The 23,680-nt window shown below is 44.1% G+C and overlaps 1 protein-coding gene across 5 annotated transcripts in view; it reads left to right on the forward strand.

The window, feature by feature from the left end:
- Nucleotides 1–23,680, forward strand: part of LOC122407245 (max-interacting protein 1-like) — a 173,629-nt gene that overhangs the window by 106,014 nt on the left and 43,935 nt on the right. For all 5 annotated transcript variants that reach the window (XM_043413321.1, XM_043413323.1, XM_043413320.1 and 2 more), the window contains 2 exons: nucleotides 4,760–4,874; nucleotides 13,606–13,954. In XM_043413321.1, the coding sequence (XP_043269256.1) occupies nucleotides 4,760–4,874; nucleotides 13,606–13,954 (464 nt within the window). The remainder of the gene's footprint in view (nucleotides 1–4,759; nucleotides 4,875–13,605; nucleotides 13,955–23,680) is intronic.

The raw sequence follows: 23,680 nt of genomic DNA on the forward strand, positions 1-23,680 counted from the left end.
TTGAATGGATCTAGAATGAAGAAACAAACGTCAGTGATATTGGGAGGAAAATCAATTGAATCAAATATCAAATACGTTTCGCTCGTAGCTCCAAATAGGTGTAACAACATAGACACGTAGTACGTTCGGCACAGCATACTTTAGTAGTCTACCACAGGAAATTGGGTTAGCTAAGGTTCGTGGAGACTCTTCAGTAAAGAGGCAAGAAGTCAGAGTATGGTCGGGACTAAGGTATTGCGGTGCAACGCAGGATTTCGAGCGAAGGGTCCTTTCGGAGTTCCGTATAAACGAACACTGGGACTCGAATCTCGATTGGATCGCACAAGTAGCGGTCCTTATATAGTACAGGAACCGAACAAGTAGTACGTGGATCCAGCAGGCTGCTTTCTCGGTCTATTTCGCTGTACTTTTCGAGCGCCTCTGCGCGACACCAAAGTCGTGCTTTCGCTCCGCATACTTGGTTGGCATCTTGACGGTGGAGACGAGATACAGAGAGAAAGAGAACGACACGAGGTCCGATGGGACGTACACGTTGCGAGAAGATCGAGGAATCGAGTTTATGTTTATATCCTCTTCACGTACTCATGGATGGCGCGTGAGCTGCCGAGCATATATAAAGCGTTGCTCCCTCTTTCGTTCGCTTATATGCGCCCGGAACATGTAACTTCGGCAGGCGGCATGTACATGTACTACGATTTACTTTCTTCTCCAGGTATTCGGCCTCGCGAGCACTCGTATTCCTATGAGCTTTCATCTCATTTGTGAGAGTCCCTACCACCCTTTTTTGCTTTTTTACTTTTTCTATATCTAATCCACAGGGGAATGGATGTTGTAAAGTTATCGCCATGCTATCTCGTATTTGTATACCAACCCGAGGATCACGTCATATCAGATGCTTTCGTCTACCCCTCTGCTTCACTCCGTTCGCTCTCCGCCTTCTATTTTTAACAGCTCTGTGCGTACGTTTTCCGATCTGTGCTTCAAGGTTGCACGAATTTTCGCACCTCTCGATCCTGCATTCATCCCCATTCGTGGCTTCTTCGTTAACTTTGCCGCTCCCTCATTTCATAGTCTCTTTCCATGCACGTAGTTACCACCGGCATATCCCATCTTTGTAATTCGTGTACGATTCTTCCATGAATATTGCCCGAGCTAGCTCCTGTGGCTGAGCTCCGTTTTCATATAGACCATAATGTCCTTTTGTTGCGATATACCTTGAGGAAGGACGAAGGGAGATTCTTAGCTGAGTTTGAAACATTAGCCCGAGAGTTAAAAGGCAACGACCAAGCTGAGTTCTCCTACTACAAAGCCAGAGGCTTCTGCTGCCGGTAGCGTCTTGTATTATACCGTCACCAGAGTTCACCCTCTCTATTCGTTTATGTCTGGTGTGCGGGGATGCGTGAATGAAACTTTGGAGCTGCGTTCCTCTCTATACATATAGCACTCGTTCTCCTTAGCTCTCCGTCTTCCTCTTCTCCGATGCTTTACTCCGCGAGAAAATCTTGCAAGCGTTCTGTCAACTTCTACCATGATAGGTATATGCGTCTTATTACAGCGTTATCCCTATTATACATATCATACTTAGCTAGACGGCTTGTCTCAGGGATATCCAGGTTCAACCAGCCCTACAGACTTACTCCAAATCCTGAATATTTCGGTATGTTACTCGAGAGAATCCTGGCGAAACTCGCAATGTCCCTATTCTACTTCCCAAACTGTGGCAGACTTTCAGTGTTGCCTGCTGTCTCTCCATCTCTTTCTCTTGTGGTACAGCATTCCATGTCAAGAAAGACGACGAGAGATCTCCTAAGATTCATGCAACTAGAGAACTACGACTTCTCTCGTCATCATAATGTCGTCGCTAGGGCATAACTCATACTGCCTAAACTATCTATGTCACAGTTTAAACCTCCATTTTCGAATGAGCATAGTTCTCCCTCACGCGATTCCTTCCTCCCGTACCCTTGAAAGTTGGAAGCCAAATTACTGACTAATTTTCATCTTTCCCTTTGGAGTTCCATCTTGTGGCACGAGAACCTCTTCTCTATCTGCCGCCCCTTTTATTCATCCATCTCCAATTGAGATAGTACTTTCGATCATTTTCGTGGCTCAGAGAAATCATTCACGTTTACATGCTTTGATTAAGGTGTATATTGGCTATGTGACTTGAAATTATTAAATCCTAATCATATCCCAGCTATGTGCTTGTATGACCTAACGAACACACATTCGTCTGGTCATACGAGGATGCACACATGTCTGCAATGGTATACGGGTTTGATACGGATGGCTGGACCCTCGTGCCTGCTGTGGCTAGTGAAGCATAATACCGTTTGATGACGCCATTAAGCTCGAGTCGGCTTATTGTTTCTCGTAAATGGTTCGCGGACGTGCGTTTCCATTCTACCATCAATGGCGACACACCGCGTCTCCCTCCCCCACCCTCATGGTATGTGTTGATGGTCAGAGGCTTCGTCCTATATGCTGGCGAATGTTTGTACGTATGTGTACTTGGGGCCTGTTGTATGTGCTTCGATGGATATTCCGCAGACGTTATACTTCACCTTCTTTCTCCATATGAACCGCGATGTCGCGTCCTGTCTTTGCAATGTCTCCCAACGCAACATGTCGGTTAGTTTCACTTATTCGAACGACGAGTGCTCTCCGCTTGAGGATGGTATATAAGCTTGATATTAAATATCTGTAACGGTACATGTTTCCAAATTTTGCCGCATTTGTCCGTATTTTTCAATATACTGTAAGATTATTCGAACTGATATTAAAAAAAACATTTCTGGGCGATAAAAGATTTTTTCGTCCGACGTTGGTCAGTGTGTGAGAACCTTTCCGAGTGTCCACAAATTCGTTCGTGCGAGGATCTCGTTCCGGACGAAGCATCATTCGCGATCGTTCGATTTCGGAGTCAAAGACGCTCGCGGGAAATAGGATGAAGCTGGGGGAATGGAATTCGTCGATAAACGAACTCAGCATCCGCTGGCACCCTTGCTGGTAGGCAAGGGTTAGTGTGGCGGAATGGAGGAAGGAAATAGGGTGGGTTAACGGGGGAGCCGAAGGGGCAGAGCACCGCGGGATGAAGGAATGTTGGGGGATGGGGAAAAGCGCCGGAAGAACGATACGATCCCACGGGGTTATCGACGCGATCACGGGCCATTAGGCGCGTGAATACTCCCAACCCGCTCTCACTCCACTTTCTTCCCTTCTCGCTTTTCCTTCGTTCCTGCGGTTGACTCTGTCCTCCAACCGCCGCTGGCCGCCAATAAATACCTCTGAAATATGGCGAGGCCCTGCTAGCGTCGCTGCAAAATTATTCCCTCATGGTTCTACTGCTGTCTTATTTCTTTTCTGCGTCAAACGTGTTACGAAAGAAACTCGACAAAAGACTCGTATAGTACGCGACAGTGTTAAATTCCTCCAAGTTGTTGAACCTCTGGTGAGAAATTATTGAACGCTGCTCGCCGGTTCGAGATGTCTGGGTGCATGGCAACGAATCATCGGATTCCATAATACAGAAGGAGAAAGGCCGACACTGTTAAGTTATTACAAATCGCTGCGCATCCTCGTACAGTCGTCGGAACTCGGACTATCGTTTCTACAAGAATGGAGAACCTTGAATTTGTGGCTTGTAGAGGAACGATCGCAGCGACCAAAGAGGACATCTCTCTCTCTCTCTCACACACACACACACACACGCGCGCACGCGCACACACACACACACACACACACACACACACACACACACTCGACCTGCAAATTCCATGGTGTCAAGAGACCAACGACACTTTGTGAAGGTTTTGGAGCGTCCTTTTCGCGCAGGTTCACATCTCTGTGATTTCTCGCTACGAGTCCCTCGTCTTTCTCCTTCTCTCGCAAAACGCATACCTGTTTCCTCTTCCTCCGCGATATCTGCCTGCCTTCCTTCATCTCGTTTTACATTTCAATTGACACTTACTTGATTTCGTTGTACAATTTCGTACTTGTAGAAGCTGTAGCTATCGCTCCTTTCTCGTTGCTCGCCCCGATACCCTCCGATATTGGATTTAGTTGTTCTGATCGTCGCCTATACCACGGGAATGCGAACTCGACAAGAAATTAGAATCCATGAGCGAACCATGTCGCTTCACGTCCGGTGAATCACTCGTTCATACCCCAGGACTGTGATGAATCAGAAAGAAATTCTCTGCAAAACCCCCAGACTTGAGAATTCTTGAAAACGTGAACGCCACCACAGACGGAACAGAAAAAGTGATGTCCTTTATTTCGGAAGAGCAGAACTGGTATTGGTGTGCCGGACGAGTATCGTTGGCAAATAGGGAACCTATGAAAGCCCGCTAAAATCGTCCGTCAAGATATTAAAAGCTTGAGCAATGTGCCTCTGCACATAGCCCTCTATATATACGTACACTCATCTCTTCGATAACTTGCGACGAAACTCTAGCCGGAAAAGCGTACTACGTTTTACCTCAATTTTCACGCATGTATGGGTGTCCGGATCCGATTTAGAAACATAAATTAGCGTTAAACATATTTATCCTTCTGAAATATAATGAATAAATGTTCATCCAACGAATTATTGGCGAAAATAATTTTCCAAGTGAACTCAAGATCGAGCCGGAGTCTCGCTTACTTATACTTTGTAATACAAGTAAAAAATATTATATGACCGTAATTCATGTAAAAATCCAGTATCTTTCGTGATCTTAATTTTACTCAATCCGATAAATATTCTTTATGATTGCAGGAGAGCACACCTCAGAAATTGCCTCGAAAAGCTGAAAGTGCTGGTACCACTCGGCCCGGAAACTTCGAGGCATACGACGCTCGGTCTTTTGACCAAAGCCAAACGATTTATCAAGGTAAATATGCGCTTCTATTTGGAACAAAATATTAGTAACGCTATTCGTTCGACAATTGGGTTTGCGCGGCTCCGAAGTTCAAAGTACTTCTTCATCCTAACGCAGAAAACACAACTTTGCTTTTCGCTCTCAGTCGAATAATTTTATTTTATGCACGATTGAAATTATTTAAAAAAGTGTACGTTGTGTTCCATGCATTGGCGTATACCCGTAAACGTCAAAGGTACACGTAGCTGCGTTTATTTTGTGCAAAGTTGCTGAGAAATTGGACAAAGATAGGGAGAAGAGAAAGAGCGCGGAGCTGCAGTTCGTTCGCGTGAATATTTCCTGTCGTGACCACCGACACGCGAAATCCTCTCGTATATATTATTATACTTATTATCTACGCGTAGCCATATCTATAGAGTAATAGAGTAATGACTCATTCGAAGGAGTCTCCTTTCCTCGAGACTGAAGTAGATAGAAAAAGAGCGAGATAAGAATCGAGCAAAAAAGAGAAAGAGTAAAAACGTCTTTGTCGAGACGGAGGGAGGAGGGTAAGCTCGTCAGGAGACGTCCGACAGACGTGGCGACAACTGATGCGAGCAAGTAAACCGGAATGTATGTATAGAGGTACAAGGAAGTCCGAGTTGAGTGCGGTTTCGAGAATCGTCGGTAAATGGAGTCGGATAATTAACGACGAAGATGGCGGGAGGGATGTGCGCGCTCGCGGCACCAGCACCACCACCTTTCTTCTCGTCTCCCCCCCACAGGGGATCTATCCCAGATCGCACTACATTTTTCCCTCATCACGCCACTCGACAAACGGAAATCTCTCGTATGTGCAAAAACGTGGTTGGAACAACGTTGACGGAGAGCTCGCGATGGCGGCGAAACGAAAGATTACCATCCGCATCCCGCGGTGATGTAAAGAAAAGGAGGCGGCTGCGCGAGTCTGAGTCGGGCGAGAAAAGTGTGAGAGTTGAAGTTACCCCTTTTTCAATCCCGCGTCTCATACATTTCGTTGGCGAAAAAGCACGCTGCTGTGACGCTTCAAAATATAAGTGAGAAAAGTCAATGGTGGTGGAGATCGGAGTGTTCTGCGGAGGTGCACTTACTTATATGTGAGCGCGCGCGCGCGCGTGTATAGTATAATCTTTTATACGACGCACTATATCCTATCTTTCGTCAAGGTCCAATGTATTTCTGTTCATATACGTGTACAAGGTGCCATTATGGTGTATACGCATATACACACTTTTTTCCACCAACTCCAATCTTTTCCCTGCAGATTTTAATCCACTCTCCATCACCCTCGCTCTTTCGCTCTTTTTCTGTCTCGCTCCATCCCCTTGCTTTTACACTTATTCTCTTTCACAGGGACACGATCCTGTGCTCTATTTTATCCATTCATGTCAGAAATTTTAACGCTATCTTCCTTCTGAGCCGTCAACTTGAGAGATGTTTTACTGCACATTAGACCCGTTACTGTATATCATGTACGACCGTGTACATGCGCACATACATACACATGTATATCTGTAGAAGTATTTATCTCGAATCTCGTCGTTGCTTCAAGCGCGGTGCCGCTTTTCGGGTCGAATTCCAATTTAGCTTAGCACGCTACCCCGCTTTGGCCATACCTAATATCACGCTATACAAAAGTCGTCTCAAAAGTCTCCGTTGAAGACGGGAGCACAGTGAGTTGCTGAACGCTTGAAGCTTCGTCTATATTTTTATTGGCTCCAACGTTGAGCAGATATTGGCGCATCAAGGACGAGGCATATATTCTGCAGGGAGCGATTATGCGCGAGCCTCTTTGCTACGGTTGAGAGAACGGGGTGCGAGTCTCCCGTTTCCCATTGATTCTTCGCTTCGTACCGAATGGACTGCGACCAATTAATGAATACCCTCGCGCCGATGCATGGCGTCGGAACAAAGGGACCGATGACTTTACGCTCCAGAGCGTAATGCTCGTTGCGATCGCAGCAAACATCTTGCAAATTGTATTTTGACACCTTCCGTTCGGATCCGACGAGAAGTGCTGATTCTTTCGTTCAGACACATTTCGGAAGATACGCTTCCACCAAATTTACATTTCGCTCGTCCGAAACAACGTCCTCAACGACAATGATGAAATGCCATAGAAACCGATATATTAATCTCGTTGGTCCGAGAAGTCATCAATAAATTAGGCGTATCCCATGGTGGTTACACATCGTACGAAAACACAATACATAAGCTACGAAGTTATACGAGTGATATTTACCTCCATACTCGTCGAGAATCCTCCACATCCGGATCTCGCGTTTCCCGCGATGGATTCATACTGTGTCCTGCTGCCTCACGCTTCCATCCCTAGTGGGATTTACCATGAGCTATGTACGTGTACTCACAGATCCGTACATACAGAATGTCGACTCTCTTCGTGTTAAGTCCAACGGTGCATGGATTCGCGTCGTTGCACTGCGACTTGCCATCGTGAGCAGTATACATAGCGATGGATTGTATCTATAGAGCTACACAAAGTGGCTTACGTCCCCAGCACACGCTCATCTTCTCTCCCATCCTCTTCAATTCACTCGGTATTGTCTGCCCTCCCGCACACACTATTGTTCGGACAGTCTGTAATTTACTAACTGTGCATCTATTGTAAGCTCCACGCTATATACCTTGACTTTCCCTCTTTCTCTATCTTCCTCTCGATGTCTATATGTTTCCTACAACACCTTGCCCTTCTATGAGCAGTCTTATCCACGTATACACATTAGTATTGTGCAGATATTCATGCAGACGAAATTTTTTTAACTCCGACTCTTCTTCGGTCGCGTAATCATCGCTTCGAGTTCGTTTCAATTTATTCTCCGAGTGCGTCCATCTGTAGTCGCTAATTCTATTTTGACAGGAGGCAAAAGGACGTGCGGATTTTATTATCTTACATTTCTATTTTTTCAGTTTGACGTCTATTGTTTAAAAAGACCCATCGTTCAGTCGTGATAGCAGCTCGGAACAAGCACTACATCGATGACGTATCGATCGACGTCGATTAAGGAGGAGGAATCTCTTCGTATGACGCTGAAGTTTCCAACGTTGGAGTCCAACGAAATGATCGAAAAAAACTCTCCAATAATTCCAGTGATTCTCCTATTTTGTTCCCTGCCAAATTTCCGATTCGTAGTTTTTCAAACTGCACCAACGATTCGTGAAATAAAAAATTGGTGAATTACAAACGTTTTTTTCGTTCATTTCGTTGGACTCCAACGTTGGAAACTTCAGCGTCGTCTCTTCGTTACAGTCATTAACCGCTATCATTTTGGTAATATTTCATTGATTGCAGCGTTTCAGAAGCTCCCGAGTTGTCAGAAATGCGAATTACGTCTTTCGCACTCATATCTCGGCCTTTAGTTGTTGGGATCTAGTGACACTGCTGGTTGGCAGTAAAAAATATTCTGGTTTTGTGTCAGACTGTGTTCGTTGATACCTGCAATGATGCTAGCTGTGAAATTAGAAAGGTCATAAAGATCGCGGATTGTTAATCATAGTTAACATACAAGGTTTTTGGTTATAAAGACCGCGGGTGCCAAAACTGTTAGGTTATCTTCCGATTGGAGCGAGAGGATATAAGAATTCGTACGCTCGTGTACATGTATGCAGAGTATTTATTTCTTTACGTATCACGTACGTAGCTCTTGCACGGCTCGGATCGAACTGCCCGGCTCTCGTTATACTTTTCGGCATCGAGTCTCCCCGCTTACACCGATCACGTGTCTCATAATAATAATACAGAGAATAATACAGAGATCTAGAATATTCGTAACAAAACTGACCGATATTTTTAATTCGATTGTCCATCAAAGTTATGCGTTGTCAAGTCTTCTTTCAATAAGATGAATAGTTACGGTTGTGAGGTTGAAAAACGCAAAGATTGTAGTGTTGATTGTACGCGTAGTTAAAAATAAGAAAGTTATTCATCGCTCGTCATGGGTTTTCTTATTAATGTGCAAAATAGACTTCTTTTCACCCCTATTTCCAGCGGAGGTGCAAAAAAAATATCCATCTATATTTGGCGCTTTTATTTCACGTGTGGGTTGTCTGGAGTCAAAGATGCAAGTCTATATATATCTTTCCCGAAAATACACGAAAAGTTTTCCTTTCCCAGGATGTATCCCAGGCCCCGCTTGTAGTACTTTTGTTCCTTGTTTCGTTACGCTATGTATAGTGCAGAATTTTTTTTCCTTCCGATCTTTACTCTGTATATTCACACGTGGTACCCCGCAGGCAAGATTTTTCACAAGTTTTTCCTACAACATATTTTTTACAGCTTGTATACATTTGAAGAAATGATACGTGTTGTACAAGAATCGTGGGAGGGGACGGAGAACGTAGGGAGCATTTGGAATCCGCAGAAGACACGATTTTCACATACTGTAATAACGTAGAGGTTTGAAACTTAAAACGATATTTATTTATAGAAGACAAGCGGCAGTGACTTGACGACGAATACACGGAGAGAAAAAAATAGTAAGAATTACTAGGCTGCCATGGTATTGGGGTTCTATATCGCCCATTTTGAAAATTTTTACCATAAATATTATAATTTCCAATATTGTAATGTCCAAGTTCTGAATGAAAATATTTAAATTGCGTATTTTGCTGTGACAAAGGATATTTAAACTGTGCTATTTTTTCCTAACATAGTTCACCAAGGAAACGTTGTGAAATTTATGTTGACTCGACGATGAACTGTCAAGTAGAATTATTATGCCGTTTTGCTATACTTAGTTTTCACAATTGAAATTTACCGTTGAACATAGTAAAATTTGAGGAGCTCGAACACAAGCATCGATCATACTCCCCAAAGTGTTTAGAAATTTACTATGCTAAGCAACAGAATTTCATTCGCGATTGTACGATAATATATCCGTATACATGTGTACCGATGTATTTATTTTGACATCATTCATCAATTTTCATCGAGTCACTTCACAAAAAATGACTATGTATGTTCGTAAGAATTAATAAATATTACCGATATAGAACCCTACATCTATGGCACCATAGTAGTTTTTAGTGAAATTTTCTCTCCGTGTATAGAAATGACAGAGTTGAAAATCCAAGATGACGTACTAAATGTTATTTTTATTATGAACTTTTCATTGAAAAATAATAATTAATCAGCAACCCAATCAGGATAAGAACATTTTTATTTCGACTCAATGTTCTCTTGATCAAATTATTAGGTTGCAGGGTGAAAAAATTCCCTCATTTGATTTACCTCGTTCGTGGTTGTTCGAGTCCATTATTTTTTCTTCCGGGTACAATCGTGTTGCCACAATCTCACGAGAGTATTGATTGGATAACCACGCTTGATAGGATGTCGAACTATGCTTGATTTTTTTTTTTCAATCGTCGGAGTGCTGTTGCGAAAAACATGTTTTTACTGCTAGCACCAGCCGGATGGTTTAATTCGAAGGAAATGTGTGCTCTCGCGGATGTTCTTATCATCTCGAAAAGTCCACTCAGTCTGATCGTAGTATGGTTTGAGCGGGAAGGCTCGAACATACCAATAAATGTGCACTTTTTCTGAACGACCGAAGCGTCTCAACAATATCCGCACCCAATTTCCCTCGTTATCGACAGGATAATTAAAACTCGTCGATATTCTGCTCGGGCGCAGTCCAACGTGCCGTTCAATTGTGCGCTCAACCATATACGAATCTCCCTACTTCTTACGTGTGTGGCGTCTCTTCACAGGTTTACTCTTCAAATTTGCACCCTTTCGGTATTTTCTTTAAATCCACGCTCGTATCTTTCTATCCACTTCAGATTTTCTTAATGAGAACGGTTTCTTGAATAAAAAATAGTTTCAGTGTGCGGTTTGTCAAATTCGTCTCCATCCGTTCGATATCCACCGCAATGGGCAGCAATTCTCATCGTAGTGTATTTCGCTTAGGAAGCTTCCGTTGAAAAATTTCATTTCTTCTCCGGATGCCCACGGTCGATATGACCGGAAGGATAAAACTTTGGTTCAAAAGCTGACGCATCCTCGGTGACATTGTACTCGCAGCAAAAGTGAATGCCGCTTTCGATTGAGCTGTCCTCTTGGCGCACTTCGCGGCGTTACCGGGGAAGTGAAATGAATTTGGAGGAAGTTTGGGTCAGAGAGAACGAAAGGAAAATAGTAGCTGCGGCTGAAGTTTGCGAGGTGTCTTCTTCCCGCGTGAATAAACTTCTGTACAATGGATTGTATATTACACGAGACTGCGGCTATGGAGTATTCGATTATTCGCGTGCATCGGTACGCATGTATATACGTTTACATAAAATATAGAACTGGGTAGCTTTAATACCCTTATCTCCGTTGTAAACTCATATCGAACGAAAAGGATCGTATGCGGAAAGACGCCGGGGGAACTTTTCAACGACTTTTGAGGAAAACGCTATACATATGTACACGCAGAACTCTTGTGAACGTGTTTTCATGTACAGTTATTCAGTGAGCCCGAAAAGTACGTAAATTTGTACGATCCTAGCTTCAGTAGCATTATCCCTTCATTTCTTTCTCCCTCACTTTCACCGCGTCTCACTCTCACTTTGGGAAAAAGTTACAGTCTCTTATCGGGCAACGCTTCACCGTACAGTTTATCCGGAGTTCCTTATACACGCGTAACTCCGGATGATCCACGTTGAGTAAAATAACGCGTGAAATCGTCGGTGTGGTTAAATATATTGTGCGTGCAGTTTTTGTTGTTTCGAAATAACAATGGAAGGGAACAACAGAAAGCAGAAAATGAAGGGGTGTTTTAATTATTTTATGACGATGCATGATTTTTTTTTGTTTTCGTTTCTACTTCCTTGTTGCGAAACGTTGCGAAATAGGTTAACCGACCCGACAAATATTTGCATTACATTTTGCTCTTATATACCGGCGGATGACGGAACTTGTGACTGGAAGTTCTCGAGTTTCGTGTCGCGAAGGCAGCGTGTGTTTGTCTTGGTAAATCGAACAAGGCATGAACGTTAAGGGCCCTTTAGAGATTAATCTCTTTCTGATAAGTCGAAGTTGTGGGACTTCCTTCCTTTTCCTCGCCTCATTCCCTTCATTTCCACCTTTGCTATATGCTACCGGGAGCCCAGCTTCGAGACGGTTTATCTAAGGCGACTGAGCTTTGGTGACGCCGAAGAGAAGAGAGAGAGAGAGAGAGGGAGAGAAAAGTGAGGGAAAGGGGAGGTTGCAAGTTTAAAGAGGATGCAAGAACCATGTGTTTTCTCCGACATCCTTTCTCGAAGGAGGAAAGATCCCCTGCTCCTTGTCGTTCTTTACCTTTGTCGATGCTTTACTGAATATCCTCATCTGCTCTCCCCCTCTTTCGCCCCTTTTGCTTTTACTTTTCTCCTCCGTTCCTTACTCCCTCTATTTTTCTACATAGACAGAGTTCAATCTATATCACCGATCTTCTTCGCTTTCTCTCGTTCCATCTCGTTCGCTTGCCTCTTCACGACTTTACCTCTCCCTGTGTATATGCTCATATCATTCTACTCCCCCCTGGTATATAAATAGAGGGATCTTAAAGGATCTTGGAGCGTCGTGGCTAGGTGAACGTATTAATAATCCGATGATAAACCAAGCGCGCGGAGAGCCACGAGAGAACGAGAGAGAGAGAGAGAGAGAGAGAGAGAGAGAAAGAGCAAGAAAGAGGGAGGGAGGGAGGGGAGGTATGGTAAAAGACGGAGAAGAAGATCGAACGAGATGACGACCAAGTTGAACGCGAAAGCTTCATCCTTGCGAATCTCGCGTCTAACCTCTCATGCTTCACTGAGTTAGCAAGTAAGTTTGGTCGTGCTGTGTGCCGAGACGAGAGCCCCCAGAAGCTACTCTTCCAGAAAGCAAAAGCATTGCTGCGGAACCGGTAGTAACGTAGCAAAAGGCCAGGTCAATCGATTCGCCGGCCTCCGGCGATTCTGTCCCGCACTCTTTCTCTCTCATCCTTTCTTTTCCTACTTCTTTTTATCTCTCTTCCACCCTTCCCACTCTCTTTCTCTCGCCAATATTCTACGTTGCCTTCAATTTTCTATCTTTTCCGTTTTCTCTTCACTCGCGTTAACCCATGAACTCCCTCATCTCTTTCACCTAACCTTCTCAATATATAAACTTCTTGCTGCGCTTTTTCTTCCCCTCACACATTTTCCGCGAACTTATCATCAGACTGAAACGATGATGTAGCACATTTCTCTTTCCTCGTGGCCCTCTTCAACGCCCGACAAAGCTTCCCATCTTTTTTCTTACACACGTCGATACAAATTCATTGTTTCATCAATCATTTTCAAGCGCCTGTGAATAAGGCTGAAGAAACAATAATTATTGACTCGATACTCACGCACGTGTAAACTTTCACGATTATAATGCGATACAATGCGACAGTAATGAGAAATTATTAGCAACAATGAAAAATAACTTTTTTTCAAAGGTTTAAGCAAATGATTTCGAGTCTGATAATTGGAAAAAAAAGAAAAAAAAAACAGCGAACGAAACCTGTGCACGGTGTTTCTCTCACCGTTCCATTTAATAACAAAGATGCCATATATGTAAATAGCAAACGTAATAAACGATAATATGCAAATTCGATGTAGCGTAGTTAGCAAGAAAAGCCACAGTTCGGTAAAATAAGCTCTCTCCCTATATCTCGATCTTTGGGGATAATCACCGAAACTGAACCACAGCAACGCCTGGTGTTTGTTTGTTTAATGGCAGAGTTTGGAGGAGCGAGAGCGAAAACAAGCGGTGCACAAGGAACAGCTGTCGCGCGAGCACAGGTTCCTGAAGCGTCGGCTGGAGCAGCTAACGACCCAGACGGGTTTACATCATGGATTGCACGCGGGCTTGCATGGTCTGAGCTCGAGCGCACCGACCGGCTCATCTTGCGGATCAGCCGCCGCCGCCGCTGCTGCTGCTGCTGCTGCTGCTGCTGCAACCGCTCTTTTATCCAAGAGACGAAGTGTCTCTGAGTGCTCTGTAGCAACGGCATTCTCCACGAGCTCTACCGCCAGCTCCAGAAACTCCGATAGATCTAACCATGGCAGTCCGTGCGTCTCGGAATCTGGTAAGTTTTTTATCATCATTTATGCGCTTTTCGCGATATTCACGATATTCACGTTAATCATGCAATTTCAGTTCGAGGTGATTCTTCGCATTCTTCAAATATTTGATGCTCATCCACTCATTATCGTTGAATATAACAAACAGTGAAATTCGTAATATTCGACAGTAACGATTTTAACGAATAACAGTCCATTTTTTCTGTTTTTTTTTTTTACTTTCCAATTTACTTCTCGGTTGCATTTCTTACAGCGTGTTTTTCTATACCGACTATGCGTCAGGTGTGATTACACTAAATATTGCGATTCCCGTCCGACAATTTGCTTATGAGGCTGCGATGAGGCCCCGATTGGTTTTCTCTGAAATATTTAGGGCCCTAATTTGGAAGCCTGATCGAGCCTCCGGAAGGAATGTCACGCTTTTTAGACTAGGGCCTCATGAGATAAATTGGTCAGGGCCTTTTGGGTAGCCCTGTTGGAGCCATATCAAGATTTAAATAATTAAAAAAATATTCAATTATTTGTTAGAAATTGATTTCCGATCGTATTTCATCAGTTCCGGTACTCCTGATATTAATTTACGCAGAAAAATTTTGTCACTTTCAACCGGGACTCGAACGCGTCATATCTACGCTTCCGTCGACGTACCTGTGCGCTTTCGCCTGACATGATCCAGGCTTGATTATGATGCCATTATCTCCTCTTGTCGAAGCAAGCATTTACCTGTTGAAGCTCGACTAGGTCCTTAATGGATAATATGGCCACAAGTCAGCCATATTTTAAGTAAACATAGAGCGGCCTTAACAATACCCATGATGGTAACTCATGATGGGGCATCCACGTCCAGGTCCTGTAAGGCCTCGATATATAAAATAGGCTCACCCTGACAGTTTTTCGCACGGCTTCATTTTTCAGCGACCTAACAAAATTCACTTGAACTCTCTTTTTTCTATTCTTTTTTTATTTTTAGTACAGTTTATGCTGGGTAGAATTTTTTGCACACTCGTTTTTATATTTATCCTATTGTGCACTCTACCGCGATAGCTACCGAGATAAAATAGCGTATCGAAGATATCGTGCTGGTCTCGCGATATATCGCGTCTTCGTGCTCTTTTTCGATAGCAAATGGTCGGCATAGGAAGTTATACAGCGTGTACGCCCTCCCATACAAGACATCGATATTTTCTGTGCATCTGTACGTACATATATACGTACGAAATTTTTATTATCGTTCTCCACTTGTAAGTAATAGGATAAAAAAAAGTGTACGCTCGTGCGCTACATTGAGAATATACGTTGACGTGTAAATCGTCGCGAATAAAGCGAAGACGAAGAGAGCTCTCTGCGTTTCCTTTACTCGATATATAGAGAGGAAAAAGTTTCGCTTGTGAGTGTGAAAATAAGGAATTCACTCGTTCATTGAAAAATCATCATTGGAGTAAGGAATGAGCAATGAAAAAAGAGGATGGAAGAAGAAAATTGATGATTTTTTTGGGAATGACTTTCGGAAATTCCAGTAGCCCAATATAGAAACGTTCTCGCATCGGCTTTTGATGCTTCCGATTGTACGATTTTCGCGCGTTCTCTCGTCATAAGTTACTCGACGGAACTATAGCGACTCGGTAGTTTAACTCCGGCGATGAAAACGACGGGACATGTAATACTGCGGACGTGAAACGAAATGAGACAAGGAATCGGATGGAACGAAACGGACGAAGAGAGCGAGAGACGAATGGCGACCGTTGAGGCGAATCGCAGAAGAAAATCGGGAATTTTCAGAGCTGCCAAGACGAATTATTATTTCGCCGACGGCAAGAGAATCGACGCTTATTTCTTTCACTTTCTCACACCCCCGTGTGTTTGCTCTCGATTCGCCAGCCTCATCTTCTCATACCTATATTACATGTAGCACAACGAAACCCATCTTCGCCTTTCTCAGAGACTTTATTTCATTCATATCTATAGACACACGAGACTTTTCGATGGAACATTTTTGTAGTCGTCGTCGCGCATTGATTTTCGCTCGTTCGCGTGGAAATGGCTCGCGCGATGGCATTTCCACAGGGAAAACTATTGGATATTATATTATTGAGGAGAACGATGGACCCCGCGAGAGCAGAAACTCTCTGGCGTTTCGACGCCTCGGGCGATCTACCGGGCTCCGTCTTCTCACTCTTTCTCTCCCATTTCTGTCGCTCTCGATCTTCTAGGAATAGTCGAGAGTGTTTCACGTGGAAAAAGTCGAAAGAAATTGTGTTGGCTTGAAAGAGAAAGAGAGCGCGGGAGAGCTGATATAAGGGTCGAATAAGATAGCGAACGAGGGAGAAAAGCACAGCGAGAGTGGAGCAAACTTCGAGCTTGTCATCGTTGTAGAACTCCTTTTTTCTTTTATTTTTCTTATACGTCACGGGTGCATTTTGCAAAGTAAATATGAAAAATGATTTTTCGTACGACCTGATGAGAAAATGGCTGTCGTCTTTCGTCCCTGGACGTTTTTAATTTCAAGTTCTGAAAACATCATTCAAAAAGGAAACGTAAAAAGTGAAGAGAATGCAAATGGTAAAAATAAAGTAAGTTGAGTATGTGCGATATTTGCCTAATGGCGATTGTTTCTTTTTTTTTCTTCGTGCCACTTCGTGGTCCATAAAAATGCCCAAGTCAGCATGTGTTCTCTTCGCTGAGCGAGAAGCAATTGGAACTTCCTACATTATTTCCACATTTGAAGGAACTCCGGAGAAAAGGACAAAAGTTGAGCAAACAAGTCGCGGACGCGCCCTCGCTTTTACACCAACAAAAGTACAGTCAAACCATGGACCTCGAACTTTGACTCGTGGGATGCGTCACGGGGTCTCTCGAAGGTTACGGAATATCGCTTCTCTCAGTTCTTTTTCCTTTTATCGTTTTTTTTACTTTCCCATGCCCAAGCTGATAGCGAGGAACGAGTTGAAAAGTTGCGGCTTCACGCGTGCGCAGACCAATATAAAATAATAATTTCTCAAGGAACTCTGCGGCAGAGTTACGACGATGGCTTTATCGGTTACTGCCACAATAATGCTCCACCATTTTTTTCATCTTTTTAACTCTTCCGCTCCTCCGTAGTTATCCTTATGCTTATCCAATGTATATATGTACGCGCGCACACAAATATAACAGAAGATACTGTTCTCGGAAGCTCGCAGTGAAGTAGGAAAACTGGTGAAACTACTCCCCGGGGTGATTCGCGACGCCGCTCTCGTATCCTCAGGATGTAACTTATAACTCACCCCCTTAAACAGAGCTTAGATACATTTTCCTTCCTTCCTTTTCTCCCTTTCTTCTTTTATGGCAAATTTTCTTTGCTTCTCTCATTTTATATCCATCTGCCGTTGCAGTCTCGTCTGCATTTCCATCGAGTATGAGGCGAAAGTGTGAATCGCACTCGAGGAAAATCTGAAACTCCCAAGTAAACGTATGAGGATAAATGTGCTCTGGTATCCTCAGTTCTGCATCAAGTTTTTCCGCAAAGGGCCTTTTTATTTTTTCCGGCAGTCTGCTGCCAAACTGAAGGAAACGCATCTCCCGAATCCCAGTGAAAAAAAAAAGCAAAAAAGGGTTTCGCGTGTGTCATTTCCACGCTTTTCGTATCTTCATTATGAGAATTTTCATATCAGTGCCGGAAACCTTTGAAGCTATATACTACTCACTTCGAAATATATTAAATTTTCAACGCCTCTTTAAAGAATACAACGTTCACGCTGCCAGAATTGACAAAAAGTAAAAGTTTCCTAAACTACTAAAAAGTAATGAGTGAATTATATAAAATATCGAGTGTATTGGAACGGATGGGCAAACAAGGCTATGCCGTATGACGGATATGCATATGACCAGGCAGATTACAAGTAACTTTGCGTCACCGGTGCTAGAGGGGGCTGGAAGGGACAGAACCGGAAGTCCCAAAGTTATAATCCTGAGGGTTGGCCCAGGCGTTACAGAGTTGACAGCAGCAGGGAGGAGGTGAGTGAAGTGTGCGGTGTACAAGTATAGTTCCATGAATATATATATATATATATATATATAGTGGCGATGTAATGTAGGCGAAACAGTGATGGAGGAGGGTTATGAGAGCGAAAGAGGAACCGTATTTAGTTGGTTGCTCGGTAACGTTGAGCTGTCGTTCAACGCTTATGAAATTATTCTAATACGATACGTTGGTGTGTCTACGAAGACGCTTACCTACCTACCGTTCTTATCGTCCTCTTGCTCCCCCATCTACCGGCGTCTCAGTTTGGCAGCGATATCTATATGACATCGACTGGTAGTGTGCTACTGCTCTGGAGGTTCGCTGTCTGCTGTTTAATAAATTGCCTTCGAAACTCTGATGGAGGGCCTCGAAGTTAGAGACCACCGGGAGCAGCAATGAAAGCCCACGGTGAGGTGGAGGAGGGCAGTCACGGAAGCCTCGCTACCACAGGGGCCAGGACAGCAGAGAAGAAGGGAAGGAGGAAGAGAGCGAAGAGCCAAGTGCGGTGAGGTTTACCCAGTTGGCCCAACCGACACTGGCCGCAAGACTCTCTTCTCCAACCCTCGACCTTCCCGTGTTTACTGAATCTCCCTCCCTCTGACACACTAATACAAACCCCCTTTAGCTGGAATAGTCGGGACACGAATCTTGAAAATTTTACGACGAGTAAGAAAAGGTATTTCTTGTCCTACTGATTTTCAAATGCTACTTTTCACAGATTACTAAAAGGTGCATCGTCCGAAGAGACGCAATTTTATTGTCAATTTAGATCCCGCGGTTCCCGTGTCTCTTGAACCACCAACTTAAGATGTTTAAACGTAAGGTGATAAGGAACGTCTAAAAAATGTGGTATAGCGATTCTTCAGGTGGATTATCGAATCCGCTACGTTGCACCGTCACTCTTTCGGCTTCTCCTCTTCCCTTTAGCTCGATTAAAACTACTCCAAAAGCTATTGTCTCCCGTATATAAGTATCTCCTCATTCATGCTACCCTCATTCGCCTCGTATTTCGTCTCGTTCTCTTATCCTCATCCTCTGCCTCCAACTCCACTTACCGTTTTCTTTCCACTCTCTCCTTATCAGCAGACTCCTCAACCGGATATCTGCTTCATCTTCGCGTCTATCTCACGGCTTTTCCTACCATCCCAACCGAGATCGTCTTGAGCTTCTCGCGTTCTCTCTCGGTTTATTCGCGTCCAGTGCCAAGTGACTTCTACCAAGCCCATCCGTCGTCTTTCGCCGGTGTACTCTCTCATCCCGTCCTCGCTTAGCACCAAGAAAACGTCCGCCATTGTTTGCCACCGACACCCCCTACCGTTGTATGTCGTGCGTTTCTATCCCTGGCAAAATCGCCAGCACCACGCGAAGTCAAGAACACAGAAGCCCAAGTGCGAAGGATCTTTTCCGTTTCTCAGCTTTATAAGTCTTCACTCCTATCTCTATCTTTTCTTCTCTCTTTCTCACGCTTCTCATCGTCACGGTGTTTCGCCACCTCCTTTTCTAGATCATACTATCTCCACTCGCTTTTTTTTTCCTTTCTCTTTTTTATCCTTTTACCCAAGTCCGAAGCGTTTGCTCTTTCTTTAACGTAGCATTATTGTCCTTGTCGCCCTCCGATCTTCCGGCATCAGGACACAGAGAGGAGAGGCTTTTGTCGGTCGTAAAAGGAGTCTCGTGGCTTCCGGTATGGCCTCCGTATTCTGATAATGCTCTGCTGTACATATATATATATATATATATATATCTATAAAGATATTAAGTGTGCGTTGGGCTCGCCAACGCGATCTTGAGATATTCATTCACTTCGTGCGGTTCCTCACCAAAAATATTTGTCCACTAATATCCCAGTGTATATAATAATTCAATCGTGGCCTACCACTACTAAAAGCTTAACACTGCGCGCTTACTGAATTCCACGCATCGGATAAAACCATATTTATTATGCTGCCATTGTTGGTTTGCATGAAACTTTTCTCTGCCCTGTCAAGCTGCTTCTATATATGGAGTAATATGAAAGTAAATTTTCAAAGGGCTCGTATAATTGGCTTATGGGACTGGTACAAGATGGAACACAAAGAGAATGTTCCTTCCGAGCGACGTTCGACGCAGAGGAAAATGAAGGAGTAGATGCATACCAGAATACGCGGCAGCAGCAGGCAGAGGAGCGGAGAATCAGTTAATCAGTGCCATTATCGCATTAGGTAGATGTAGACACAGGTCTGCGGTGATGGCGGCGGCGTTGAGTCTCGCCAGAGGGATGAAAGAGTAACCGAGAGCATAAAGAGAAAGAGGAAAGAGGAGTGGAGGACGAGAGATCGCGAATGGGGGTCTTGATATAAAGGGTGGGCCCGACAAAGAGCGATGGCGTTATCGATTCGATTCCTCTTCGTTTCGCGTTCATGTGGGTACCGCGTTTTTTGCGTGTACGGATGCTCGAGCCGACCTATAAGCCCCCCGTAGAGAGGTTTCTTACTCGATCAGCCCGATTATACGGTCGCCTCATTGGAAGCGTAATTATTTCTATTTCGGGTGACGGACTTCAAGCGTATGCGGTATTCCATGATTTTTTATTTTCAGTGATCCAAACGGCTTTTCACGTACTTGTATTTCAACGATGTGCTATGCGATGAATAAACCCTTGACGATGGTAATCTTCAATCTTCAAATTTCCACGTAAACCGTTGCCCTCGCGCACGCTTTTTTATCTCTTGTGTTTCTAAAAATCAAACCCTTGAGAAAGTTTGTGGGGAAAAAAGTCCTTGGAATTGAACGCATGGATCCGTGGACCGCGACGAGCTTGGGTGATCATCAGACAATTTTACGTATCGAAAACTTCACAAGGGATGAAAAAAAATTATCTCACTGGGTCCTAAAAAATCCTGGTTCCAATGAAAAAAAGGACGCAAACAATTGTGCGTCTTTCGAGCGTAGATATTTTCATTACCCAACCCTCAATTCGTCGTCCCTCGTTACTTTTCTCGTTCCATTGTTTTTCCCGATTACGTCTCATCTCATCTCGCTCCGTCGAGAGGGAAAACGCAACAGAGATTAAGACGCGTCGGAGAAAAGGGGAAGGGAGAAAGTTAATGTGGCATCAGCTTTTTCATGAGGGAAGCACAGACAAAGGCTTTTTCAGAAAGGAAAAAGGCTATGTTGTCTACCTTGAGATGGTGGTTATGATGCTGAAATTAAGATGAAAGTTTATTCCTAAACGACCGTGGATTAACGCGGGTCGTAACGCTTTGAAATTCATCCGATGCGGTTCATCGTTTTCTCAGGTCTTCCTGTCTGATCGTAATTTCCGTTTGTTCAAACGCTTTGCTTTCTAAGATTTTTAATTTAAAAAAAAAAGAGCGGATTTTGATATCCGAAAGAGCGCGAATGTTAAGACTTTCGAGAAAGAGTTTATATCGCTTGAAATAGAAATCAATCTTGCAAGTTATCACCGCTAGTCACAACAGGAAATGAGTATTTATCGCACGTAATGAAATAGGCGATGGATAACGTGGCTGTCCCAACGGTTATTGATGTATCGTTTGCCACAACCCTTTCTCCGATAAATCAAATAATTGCGATCAGCTTTGTCGATACGGTTCTTACATTCGACGATTTTACCACGCAAGAAATGATGCTCCGCCGTTACTATTTTGCGACTCATAATTTGGATTTAATAGTCGCCCCCCAACCCAACGACGTACCGCGCGAATATCATTACCGATCGTTTCTCCGTTTCAAACTTGCGATATAATTCGCGCTCAGATATCTTTCGTTTCGCCGACATTCGCCTTCAGCCTCGAAGGATATAAACGGTGAAACAAACGAAATCAGTATTTTCCACAATTCCCTTTCATACACACACGTGTCCATAATGGATTTTTCTCCTCTATATTTTTCTTATATACTTGGACGTAACATATTTTCCGGAATCGAGTTGTCCGTCCGTTTGTATCGACATGCAGGGGTCGTACGTTCTCATTCGGTTCCGGGCATACACACACGGACGTGCCGTGCAATTTAACGAGAATCTCTTTCCCATCTCCACCCTAAATGATTCCCGCATCCCTACGCGCAATCCCGCAGTTTCGATCTGTACTAGGTTTATATCCAATAGAGCACTACGAACGGAATACAGGAGGAGCCCGAAGTTTCGAGTAGCTGCGCTGACCATCGCCTATCCATCGTAAAGTTATATCTCTATGCCTATATATCTCTTCATCCAATAGTTTCTATACCGCATCCTCTGTACACGGGGAACATTACTGTGCCGTATAGTGCTCTCCTAGCAGCCGGTGTGCTTCGATCAATCTGCATGCGTGTATTCCATTCGCCAGGCTACATCTCGTACATTCGAATACAGATTGGCTCAAAATACGTCTGCGAGAATCGCGGAGCTGAGAAGATCGCAGGATGACGAGGGGAAAAAGTGTCCTTGATTTTCCTGTGTGGTTCGTCATCGGGTTCGCTCACTGTAGTTCGACAGCTTTGACTTTGACGTCTCAACGACGGACCGCGAATTGTCTCTGCCACCGTCGTCGGAGGAAGGAATGCGCGGGGGCGGCTCGTTTCTTGAGGACTCGTAGTTCCTCACTTCTGCAACCGCGTGTATATTTACCGTTTCGCGTAAAGCTTTGCACGTACTGTACGTACGTGTCGAATGTACATCGTCCCATTTATACCATCCTTCGCCGTATCCTCGAGCCACACATCCTCTCCAGTCCGCGAAGGGCTCATTGGTGTCTGCATCACCGAGTCCTCTGGGTTTCCCACTCTCGAATCCACCATCAACGCCCTCTTGCTTCGCACAGACAGTATACGATTCTCTTTTCTCTACGAATACACGCCAAGCCTGCGGCCTCTTCTCTTCGTATTCGGCAAAATCCCGCGTACACCATGTGTTTTATCCTACTGATATTGCAGGGTGCGATGCCAACCCTTTCTCTCCCTCCAACGACGGCTACAATTCCGCGTCATTGGCTGCGTGCAAAGTGATTAAAAACAGGGAATAGCGAACCACCCTCCCATCCATGGTTTCCGTACCCTCGTATATACTATTCTTTTCCTCCGCTCCGACCCAGCACGCGCGTTCACCATCCAGGTTTACCTTTTTTATCGTTCTCTCTCACTCAATCTCTTTCTCTCGTTTGCCATTTCGTCTCTCATTCCCGTTGCGACGGACTACCGAGCCAGCAGCATGGTGTTCTGCAACCACACTTTCGATCGAGCACCGCAAATGCCCGTGGGACTTTGTCCGGTGGCCGTCCAAAAAAAAAAGAGAGAAGAGGAGAATGGGAAACGGTAAAAGTGAGACGACTACGGGAACGGAGAGGACATTTTTAGAAATATATAGTTGGAAATGAAAATGCGAATAAACGAATCATCGATAGTTTTTCGAGCATATCCTGCTGGTGCGTGACCCCTGACGTCTCGATTTTTCGCTCTCTCATTTCCGGTTCTTGTAGAGTTTTGTATCTGTCCGTAGATGGAAAGTGTACGCGAAAAGGTTGGGAAAAATTAACCAGTTCCGAAGGGATACAGCGCGTTTTTCCTTTTGAAAACCATTCTTTCAATATTCGACGTCGCATAAGACACGGTCGCTTCCCTAAATCCAAATGACGATTGTATCGAGAAGCACAGCCGTCGAATCATCTCCTTTTCTGCTCCTTTCCATCTCGTCATGTCCTCTCGGTCGGAATGTGCAAATCAATTCTTTTGCCATGCGAGACCAAGAGCG

This window comes from Venturia canescens, chromosome 2, assembly GCF_019457755.1.
Source record: "Venturia canescens isolate UGA chromosome 2, ASM1945775v1, whole genome shotgun sequence".
NCBI lineage: Eukaryota > Metazoa > Arthropoda > Insecta > Hymenoptera > Ichneumonidae > Venturia > Venturia canescens.